At 38.4% G+C, this 11,417-nt stretch overlaps 1 protein-coding gene across 3 annotated transcripts in view; it reads right to left on the reverse strand.

The window, feature by feature from the left end:
- BTAF1 (B-TFIID TATA-box binding protein associated factor 1) overlaps positions 1–11,417 on the reverse strand; it is a 99,666-nt gene that overhangs the window by 13,826 nt on the left and 74,423 nt on the right. For all 3 annotated transcript variants that reach the window (XM_017498206.2, XM_037727739.1, XM_017498207.2), the window contains exons 26-33: positions 10,362–10,514; positions 9,640–9,761; positions 9,382–9,549; positions 7,450–7,527; positions 7,185–7,314; positions 4,739–4,880; positions 4,519–4,649; positions 1,588–1,713 (exon numbers count right to left, since the gene is read on the reverse strand). In XM_017498206.2, coding sequence (XP_017353695.1) covers positions 1,588–1,713; positions 4,519–4,649; positions 4,739–4,880; positions 7,185–7,314; positions 7,450–7,527; positions 9,382–9,549; positions 9,640–9,761; positions 10,362–10,514 — 1,050 coding nt within the window. The remainder of the gene's footprint in view (positions 1–1,587; positions 1,714–4,518; positions 4,650–4,738; positions 4,881–7,184; positions 7,315–7,449; positions 7,528–9,381; positions 9,550–9,639; positions 9,762–10,361; positions 10,515–11,417) is intronic.

Below are 11,417 nucleotides of genomic sequence, written 5' to 3' on the forward strand. Positions count from 1 at the left end.
TACACATTATTCTGATTCAGTAGAAGAGAGGAGGGAAGGGGAGCTAGGTGATTGTCTCAAGTGGTTGTGTTTGTGAAACAGAACCTTATATGGTCTCTTCTCTGACTCAGCCACACTTTCTTTTCTGCCTCTTACTTGGCTTAAGATTTGGGTCTCACCCTTGGCACAGAGTTTTTTATTATAAGCTCCATCAGCAAGGCTCAAGACAGTGCTGAACACTGGGATTAAAAATTGTGGGAGAGGCCAGGTGCGGTGGTTCACACCTATAAACCCGGCTACTTAGGAAGCTGAGTAGGCAGGATCACTTGAGGCCAGAAGTTCAACACCAGCCTGGGCAATACGGTGAGACATTATCACTAAAAAAATTTTTTTAAATTAGCCAGGTTGTGGTGGTGTGCACCTGTAGTCCTACCTACTAAGAAAGCTGAGGCTGAGGATTGCTTGAGCCCTGGAGTCTGAGGTTGCAGTAAGCTATGATCACAACACCACACTCCATGCTGGGCAACAAGCATGACCCCTTCTCTTAAAAAAAAAAAAAAAATTAGGTCTTCACAACTACCTTTTCCTTCTTCTATCTTTAAAAATGCTACAGTACTTAAACTATTGGCAGGAGATTTTCTGTGGTGGAATATTCAACAGGGAAAGAAAAAGTTAAGGTGACACTTGCTACCTCTTTTTCATTTGCTGTTCTCTCAAGCATATGAGGCATGATCTGTCTTGACTGTACTTTTTGCATCCTCTGCCTGGAATCACTTCCCCCTATATACCTGCATGCCTCAGTCCTCCTTCAGATCTTTGCTCAAATGTTACCTTCTCAGTGAGGCAGTCCCTAGCCCCTCGATTATGAAACCACAACCTACCCTGAACTCTGATACTCAATAACCACATTACCTGCTTTGTCTTACATAATACATACTTCGGTATTTTTCATCTCTACCAGAGAAGGAGTCTGTCTGTTTTATCCACTGTTTTAAGTAACCCCAGAGCTTTGAAAAATTACTGCATGTAGTAGGTATTCTAATATTTTTTGAATAAAAAAGCAAAAAACTCTCTATTCTAAAACCCTTCTTTTCATGTAATATACAAACATACATTGCATTCTGTACATTTAATTTTAATATTAAAGTACTTAATACTAAATAGGAATTTAACTTATTTTCAAGAATAAATATATATAAAATATTGAAATATATATATACATAGATCCATATTTTATTGTTCCATATAAAAAGTACCTCATTAAAAATCATTCTTCAACATTTAAAAAGTGGAATGAGCTGGATGCAGTGACTCATGCCTGTAATCCCAGCACTTTGGGAGGCCAAGGCAGGTGGATCACTTGAGGTCAGGAGTTTGAGACCAGCCTTGCCAACATGGCGAAACCCTAACTCTACTAAAAATACAAAAATTAGCCAGGTGTGGTGGCACACACCTGTGATCCAAGTTACTCGGGAGGCTAAGTCATGAGAATTGTTTGAACCCAGGAGGCAGCAGTTGCAGTGAGCCAAGATCGCGTCACTACACTCTCGCCTGGGTGACAGAGTGAAACTGCATCTCAAAAAAAAAAAAGTAGAATGTAATCTATACCTGGAATACATGGCCTGTAGCTTTAAGCTTTGGTTTTTCAGTTTCTTCAGAAAGTGCAGCTGAGGAAACTGTTTCATCAACATCACACTTGGCACGAGACTTAGCAAAATCTTCATAGAGCTGAACCTGTAAAATGACCCCCATGAGAGAAGATGTGAGCATATTTATTTTCAATTGTTCAAAACATGTAACTAGCAAAGGCCAAAACAACAGTAATTTAAGTCAGCTCTCATTAATGAAAACAAATTATGATATTTCCAGTTCACTATAGGAATTACAGATTATCCACTCCATCTTGGTAAATTCCTTTAAAATTACATTTAGAAAACAAGTATAAACACATGAAGTTTGGCTGCTAAAAAATATGAAAAATACAAGTCAAATAGTCCTGGACTCTATTTTTCTACTGTGCAGGAAAAGAAATACATTACCAATAGAAGAAAATCTGAACCCTTAGAAGCAAATGAGAAAAATCTTCCTTAAATGAAGTTACGTGATCAAGAACCTGTATGTATGTACCAGGACACCAAATTTTACAAAAATGTACTGCTAGCCTAAAAGGGGAACATATGTCAGAAAGTAAAAAATCTGTGAATGCTTAACAAAGCCAAAATGCCACTTTTCTTTGGAGCTCCCTTTCTCTAGATTGATTACTTAAATGTGTTTTATGCCTACAGTTATAGTGCCACCACTAGTATATCACCACAGATATTTTTCACGTGACATCTTTTCTTTATCGTACCTACTTTAAGAAGTCTTCATTTCATTACTTCTAAATATTCCTTTCAAGAAATATTAATTTTTACAAATGAAGAAAGGGGGGGCCTCAGAGATGAGGCAGATACTATAGAAGAATCACGGAACTCCCAGCCTCTTATCCTGTCTAAGTTGAATAGATGAATCTCTGCTAACAGGTTAACCATCTATACTGGAGGGGGAAAAGGAAAATTTCTGGGTATGTATATCTTTTATTCATTTGACCATAGTGAATCAAATCTTAATAGTAAGATAGATTGACATGTACAAGTCCTACACAATAAAAAAATTTTCAAAGAGAAAATTCTGACCCAGAGACCATGTCTTACTAAGGCAAGAACAGTTTCCATTTAGTTCCTTAGAAAAGTACAAGGCGGGCTAGGTGCAGTGGCTCACGCCTGTAATCCCAGCACTTTGGGAGGCCAAGGTGGGTGGACCACCTGGCGCCAGTAGTTCAAGACCAGCCTGGCCAACATGGTGAAACCCCATCTCTACTAAAAATACAAAAAATTAGCCGGACATGGTGATGGGTGCCTGTAATCTCAGCTACTCAGGAGGCTGAGGCAGGAGAACTGCTTGAACCTGGGAGGCAGAGGTTGTGGTGAGCTGAAATTGTGCCACTGCACTCCAGACTGGGTGGCAGAGTGAGACTCTGTCTCAAAAAAACACAAGCTCACAATAAATTCCTTTAATAATGGTCTTTATGTACAAAATCAGAACTGTGCAGAAGGCAAAATTTATTTTGAGCATTTATAGGTAAAAAAATAATACTTCATACTTCTGATTGAGATGCTTGCCCACTAAAAAAAATAATAATAAAATAAAATAACACTTCAAAGGGAATGAATGAGGACCAAGGTTTGAAACGCGGCTCTGATATATAGTCATACACTACACAAGGACATTGAGGTCAACAATGGACTACGTATAAAAAATGGTCATCCCACAAGATATAATACTGTGTTTTTACCATACCTTTTCTATGCTTAGATATACAAATACCATTGTGTTGCCACTGCCTACAGTACTCAGTACAGTAACATGCTGTACAGGTTTGTAGCCTAGGAACAATCGGCTATATCATCTAGGTTTGTGTAAGTACACTCTATTTTTGCACAATGACAAAAATATCTAATGCATTTCTGAGAAATTACCCACGCCATTAAGCACTGCACAATTTTATGACCACAGCCAAGCTATGCAACTTTCCTGAATGTCACTTTATTTGCAAAAATGGGGATTAATAATACCTATAATGTGAGGACAGCATGACAACACAGAGGCAGATTTTTGGCCTTTATAAACATTGGCTTATTTCTTTTTCAATTTAACCTTGCAATCTTTTCAATTAACTAGACACATAAAAAAGCAACTATAGGCTGGGTGCTGTGGCTCATGCCTATAATCCCAGCACTTTGGAAGGCCCAGGTGGGAGGACTGCTTTATCCTGGGATTCTGAGACCAGCCTGGGCAACACAGCAAGACCCAGTCTCTACATAAATTAAAAAATTAGCCAGGTGTGTGGTACATGCCTGTAGTCTTAGCTATTTGGGGGGCTGAGGCAGGAGAATCGTTTGAACCCAGAAATCAAGGCTGCAGTGAGTCATGACTGTGCTACTGCACTCCAGCCTGGGTAACAGAGTAAAACCCTGTCTCTTTTTTTTTTTTTTGAGACGGAGTTTCGCTCTTATTGCCCAGGCTGGAGTGCAATGGCGCGATCTCGGCTCACTGCAACCTCCGCCTCCTGGGTTCAGGCAATTCTCCTGCCTCAGCCTCCTGAGTAGCTGGGATTACAGGCACACGCCACCATGCCCAGCTGATTTTTTATATTTTTAGTAGAGACGGGGTTTCACCATGTTGACCAGGATGGTCTCGATCTCTTGACCTCGTGATCCACCCGCCTCGGCCTCCCAAAGTGCTGGGATTACAGGCGTGAGCCACCGCGCCGGCAACCCTGTCTCTTAAAAAAAATTTTTTTAAAGCAACTATGATACTGAATTTTGTTTTAATGCTATATTCAAAATGCATGCACTTAAACTCACATCCACATCATTTAGACTATCTGCATCTGATAAAGCCAAAGGCTAAGCCCCTTTACTCAATAGTTTTGTGGCTCATACAAAACAATCTACTGATAAACATACCACCAACAATGATACACATGAGATTTCTAACCTGCAGAGGACTAAGAGTACAATAATAGTCTTGAATAATTTTAGGTGGAAGATCCTGCAGAACATCTTCTTTCATTCTTCTCAAAAGAAATGGCAGTACTTGTCGGTGAAGTGCATCCATAGCAAGAACACCTGTTAACAGTTAAGAGAGAATGGCTTCAAAAAAGTTAAGAAAAAATTATATTCACTTACACAGGGTTATAATTACATCTTTTTCATACCTGCTTCTTGCTCTCGACTGGAGCTTCGAGCATCCCTACTTGCTAATATAGGTTTACCATATCGAGCAGCAAACTGGCGTTCAGTACCCAAAAATCCTGGCATGAGGAAATCAAATAATGACCACAGCTCCAAAACATTGTTCTGTAAATAGAAAAACCAATTATCTTTTGTACTAGGATTATTTCCTTACAACTAAAATGATGTAACATTAATGAAAGCCCATTACAATGATATAGATGAGAGATTATCACTGTATTTTTAGGCATATGGTGTAAGGCTTTATTCTAGTGTATAAAATTCTGGTCCATATCCTTGGAGAAAACACTCTATCCTATCTGAGGGAAATCCTCAAGTCTCCTTCACTACAATAAGCCTTGTCTATAGTGTTTGTAATTTACTGCTGGCATTCATAAAGTAGTACATAGAAGAGCACAAAGATAAGTTTCTCTTCATTTTATCTTTGACACTCAAATTAACAGCAAGATTTAAGGAATGTGGCCAATATCACCATATCATCATCATCATCATCATCATCATCATCATCATCAACAAAAACCTAATAGAATTTGGTTATAAGTCAAGCTCACTTAGTATTTATGGGTCACAATGCAAAGGCACAGATTCTTTCCAATTCTACTATTGAAGTTTCATGGAAAAAAAGAAAAAGAAACTAGCACTTTTTAATCTCAGATGCTTTCCTGATAGGTGCAGGTCCTAAGGCACCCTTTTACCCACCTTTCCCTTTCAGAATCCCTCCTCACCCTGCTCAGGCTGTGGCTCTGGCTCACCATGTTAGGCTATCCTCTCATTTGGACACCCTTCCAATCCTACTCAGGCTCTGCACCCTGACTCTGGGCCACTGTGGCTTTTGTAAGGAAGTGGAAAAGAAAGGGCCTTTAAGCAAAGAACTAAAAACCAAAAAAATTCTTTTGATGTCAGAACCAAGTAAAAGCAATAACATTATTTTAAATTACTATGATGTTTCCATAACTTTAAATTGAAGCATAATAAATCTTGGTAATTCAGCCTAAAGAGTCTTTTTTCCCTTTTAATTATATTTTTAAACTTTTTTTTTTTTTTGAGATGGAGTTTCACTCTGTTGCCCAGGCTGGAGTGCAATGGCATGATCTTGGCTCACTGTAACCTCCAGCTCGTGGGTTCAAGTGATTCTCCTGCCTCACCCCCCCAAGTAGATGGGATCACAGATATGCGCCACTGTGCCTGGCTAATTTTTATATTTTTAGTAGAGACAGGGTGTTGCCATGTTGGCCAGGCTGGTCTCAAACCCCTGACCTCTGGTGATCCACCTGCCTCAGCCTCCCAAAGTGCTGGGATTACGGGCATGAACCATCACGCCCGGCCTTACATTTTTAAACTTTTGATAAGTTTAGAAAGGCTTGTAATTATCTCGTGTGATTACTAAAATCTGCAGTGTTCACTTAATGGACAAAACACTAACCCTTAAAATAATCAGTACATCACCAAAAATATATTTAAAAGAAAAAGTGGCCAGCCCCAGTGGCTCATGCCTGTAACCTCAGCACTTTGGGAGGCGGAGGCAGGCAGATCACTTGAGGTCAAGATAGCCTGGAAACATGGCGAAATCCTGTCTCTACAAAAAATACAAAAAAATTTAGCCGGGCATGGTGGCATGGACCTGTAGCCCCAGCTACTTGGAAGGCTGAAGTGGGAGGACTGCTTGAGCCTAGGAAGTGGAAGTTGCAGTGAACTGAAATCACAACACTGCACTCCAGCCTAAGTGAGAGTGAGGCCCTGTCTCAAAAAACAAAAAAGGAAAAAGTAGGTAAGTACATAAAGAACCATCAATTTTCAAAGTTGGAAGGAACCTTAGGTCACGTAGGGTTTACTTCTAAGTAGAGAATGATTGAAGGTCTTCCCACGAAAGTTGGCTATCCAAGCTAGATGTGAACATTTGCAACCAATTCTTCTGGAAGACCACAGAATTTCTCAAAAGTATCTAAAGATATCTACATACCTATCTCCTTCCGTTCCCAAGATAAACTTCTACAATCATTTGCCTTCAGTTTCCTCCCGACATCAGGTATTCACACTTCTACTATATGATGATTCACCTGTACTCAGCTCTAGCTTTTCAATGCTAAATGAGATTGCAGTGTACTACTAAGGAAGGAGAATAGCCAGTGTGGAGTACAGTCTAATTTTTATGTCTTTCCTAATTTGGACATAGATTTCTATTTACATAGTCTAAAATTACATTTTAAAAATGACTTTTAAAACATGGTTTGTTCAGATAGTACTACATACCAATGAAACATTAAGCAAGCAATAATTATATACTGGAAAATTATCATTCCTATAACTAAAAAAAAAAAAATCTTCTTAAATTCACTGCCAAATACCAATTATCCTCCATCTGGCAAATATATATTTAAAAAAAAAAAAAAAAAAAAAGTACATAATTACCTGGATCGGTGTTCCAGAAAGAATAATCCTATAATTAGCAGTCAGTTGTTTTACTGCTTTTGACAACTTTGTTTTTCCATTTTTGATGACATGGCCTTCATCAAGAATGCAGTAGTTAAATTTAATATTTCTAAGGGAGAATATATAGAAAATTTTACAACTTTTACTATATGTCAGGAACTATATGAAGAATCTTTAAAGTGAAAAAATATTAAGTCTTCAAATTTGATATTAATTTTTCTAAAAGAAAATTTTTAATTCTTACCTAAAGAAATCTATGTCATTCCTCACAACATCATATGAAGCCACTATTAGATTGTGCCTTTTTACTTGGTGCTGTAACCTGTATTTAAAAATGAATAAAATTAGAAAACAGAGACCAGGAAAAGCTCTTAATATAATTTCAAAGGTGAAACTACAGCTACCATCATATAAAGTGCTTTCAATTTGCCCACTAAGCCCAGCATTCCCTTCTGCTTACTTTACATACTTGACTCTGAAAGGTTATTCTTCTGATGACTTGGCTGTGTTGCCCTACTCAGTCTGATTAGAAAAGAGATGAACACCAGACTGAAAATATGGTGGACATTTCAACTTTATTTGCCAACATCTCTTCTTTGGGGGCACTATTCCTTTATCACTCCACGTTGTTCTGGATGATGTGGGGGAACTTCCAATCACATGCCCCCATAATCACCAAGGAAATGAAGCATTTGAACCAGGGTAAGCTATGGACAATTTTTAATCCCCTAACCACAAAGGTTATTTTGGAAGCATGACCTAAACAAGGGCAGCCAGTCATCTCCAGTATTGATATATTCATGAGAGAGGGAAGATGTGTTTACTATAGTTGCCAAGCTAAGAGAATTTGGGCCTGAGATTGCCCATCTTCATCTTATCTACCAACTGTAGACTGAAGCCCAATAGTAACAGTAAATTATACAAAGGGAGGAAGAGTGAGTGAGAGTAATCTAGATTGGCCTGAAGCAACAATCTACCCCTGAAATTCTCACGTTAGTGAATTAATGAATTTTCTGTTTGCTTAAGCTAGTTTGGGTTGAATTTCTATCACTTATAAATGAATGAATTCTATCAAAGACACACTACAGTAACTGCTCAAGAGTGCAAGCTTTTGAGCAAATCCTCACTCTGCAAGCTTTTGAAAGCTGCCTCTATTCAAATCCTCACTCTGTCCACTTAATTAGCCGAGTGACCTTGGACCTATGCCCCATTCCTTAGACTCCTTATTTGCAAATTGGAATAACAGTATTTGTACCTCATAAAGTGACTGTGAGAATACATAATAATTTTTTATTTAGTTTTCAATCCTCCTTCTATACATAATACACAATTTTACATAAAAGAAAAACTGCTTAGAATAGTTCCTGACCAGTAAGCGTTCAAGATAAAAACTAAAAATTTTAATAACATTATTTAATAATAATGCTATTATTAGCACAGGAGGGCGGTAAATCTATGGACTAATCAGCAAGTATGACTATCCAATCTTTAGAAAATGTGCTAAAATCAATGAGCTTCCACTTGTAAAAATGTATAATTAGGAACATAAGAGATGTATTAGTTAATAGGGAAAGCGTAGAGGTGAAAGAACACTAAAATTTAATGCAGCCATGACTGCAGCTGCAGCTAAAGCAGCCATTGTGGACCAAAAGTACTTCTGAGGAGAGGGAAGTAAAGTAAAGGGAGCAAGGAAAAAGGGAACTCTTTTTCATTTGTTTTTAAGGGAGGGGGACTCACTATGTTGCCCAGGCTGGTCTTGAACTCCTTAGCTCAAGTGATCCTTCTGCCCCAGCTTCCTGAACAGTTAGGACTGCAGGCATGCTCCCCTGCATATGGCTCAAAGGAGAGCTCTCAGAAAAGTGGGTAGAAAAAGAGAATAAAACAGAAGCACCAGATGCTATAGTCACAGACTCCCAAAAGGGGCATACGAAATGGCTTTGGTTCCTGAAAGTTCCCCAGCTCCAGGAAAGCTCAACTTATCGTACAATGGTTAAAGTTCCTCATTTTGATAAGCCTCATTGATTACACCTTCTCAAAGTACACTCACTTTTCATAATTCATTTCTATGTCATACAACCAAAAGAGCTAATTAGAATTCACTTTAATAAATTTCATTGTTCCTTATCTTAATTATGACAAAAGATGAAATATTTTGTTACTGTTGTACACCTCTTACCTTACTCTTTCAGTGGGAGGTCCAGTGTAGTGCAATGGATTGAGATATTCTCTAGAGCAAAATTTACCTACTTCATCTACCCAGTGGCCTGTTAATGTAGGCGGACAAACCACTAAGGAAGGAAGTGGCATACATTCTGCCAATTTTGATCTTGCATATTCCTGGGCCCTTTACAATAGCAAAACACAATAAATTAACCAGCTTGTTTACATTTCTCCAAATCTGGAAATCTGATTTCAAAATAACATCTTAAATTACCTATGACAATGATCTCCTGCTAGAATGCAGATGGACTGTAAAGTTTTTCCTAAACCCATGTCATCACACAGAATTCCATGAAGTTTATATTTATTAAGAAATGCTAACCAGTTCACACCATCCTGTTAGGGAGAGAGAGAAAAATCATAAATGTGAATACATCATAAATTTATTTTTCTTATCAAAAACATGTTTGCTAGCCAAAAGAACTCTGGCAAAAAAAAAAAAAAAAAAAACACATTTGCACAAAACAAAAATCTTTCTGTAGGCCAAAGAGAAATCTATGGGTATAAGACAGTAAACACGAGATTTTACTAAATGAATTTTACAAATTACTTTAAGGCCAGGTACGGTGGCTCACATCTCTAATCCTGGCACTCTGGGAGGCTGAGTTGGCAGGATCACTTGAAGCCAGGAGTTCAAGACCAGCCTGGTCAACAAAATGAGACCCCTGCCTCTACTTAAAAAAAAAAGCTGGGCATGGTGATGCACGTGTATAGTCTCAGCTACTCGGGAGGCTGCGGTGGGAAGATGGGTTGAGTACAGGAGTTTGAGGCTGCAGTGAACCATGATTATGCCACTGTACCACAGCCTGGGCAACAGAGCAAGACCCTGTCTCAAAAAACAAACCCCAGCCCGCCCCACGCTAAACTCACAACGCTTCAAGGTTCATTTAAAGGAAAGTTCACTATTCCTATTTACAAGATAAGTATAAAACTTACCTGCTGATATTTTCTGAGTTCAGCATTGATTGGTACTGGAATTTTATAATTTTCCAATTTTTTCCCATCTAACAATTGCTCCAAAAAGTGTCGCTCCTTGGCTTTCAATTGGATTAATTCTGCTGACATGTTTGGAGGGTCTGGAATGCCTGCCTAAAATGATTTTTAAAAAGTTATTAAAACTATGTACTCACAATTTTCATTCTTAGATCAAATAAACACAACAAAACATAAACACACAGAAAAAAGAATTCTGAAAATTGTATAAAGACTTAAAGACAAACAAGGTTAAAGAAACTGGCAAGCATTAAAGGTGCTATAATTAGACTACTAAGTAAATATATATGGAATATCTGAAAGACCACAATCTACAACTTCATTTTCTTACACCATGCCTTATTTAATAAACAGGTATATAAAGTTGTATAGTTTATTTTGAATTAAATGCTGTTACTGGCACTTCTCAATTTTAGTGTTCTGATACCCTAAGGTATTGGTTCTCAAAATGTGGTCTGCAAGGCCCTTATGGATCTCCAAGACCTTTTCAACTATTTCATAATAAAAGGAAAACATTATTTGCTTTTAATCACTGTTGTCATTTGCACAGATGTTGCTAAAGTTATAACGGAGAAAACTGTCTGTATTTCAGAAAGAGTCAAGGCAATGGCATCAAAATGTGCTAGTAGCCACTGTGTTTCTTAGAACCATGCATTAGCATTTTTTCAAATAGCCAACGTTAGTTAAAAATGTCCTTGAAAAGCCAGGCATGGTGACTCACACCTGTAATCCCAGAACTTCGGGAGGCCAAGGCAGGTGGATCACTTGAGGTCAGGAATTCAAGACCAGCCTGGCCAACATGGTGAAACCCTACCTCTACTAAAAACACAAAAATTAGCTGGGTGTGGTGGTGTGCACCTATAGTCCCAGCTACTCCCAGGCTGGCAGGAGAATCGCTTGAACCTGGGCGGTGGGCGGTAGAGTTTGCAGTGAGCTGAGACTGCACCACAGCACTCCAGCCTGGGCGACAGAGCAAGACTGCATCTTTAAAAAAAAAAA

Source organism: Cebus imitator, unplaced genomic scaffold (assembly GCF_001604975.1).
Source record: "Cebus imitator isolate Cc_AM_T3 unplaced genomic scaffold, Cebus_imitator-1.0 Scaffold238, whole genome shotgun sequence".
Taxonomy (NCBI): Eukaryota; Metazoa; Chordata; class Mammalia; order Primates; family Cebidae; genus Cebus; species Cebus imitator.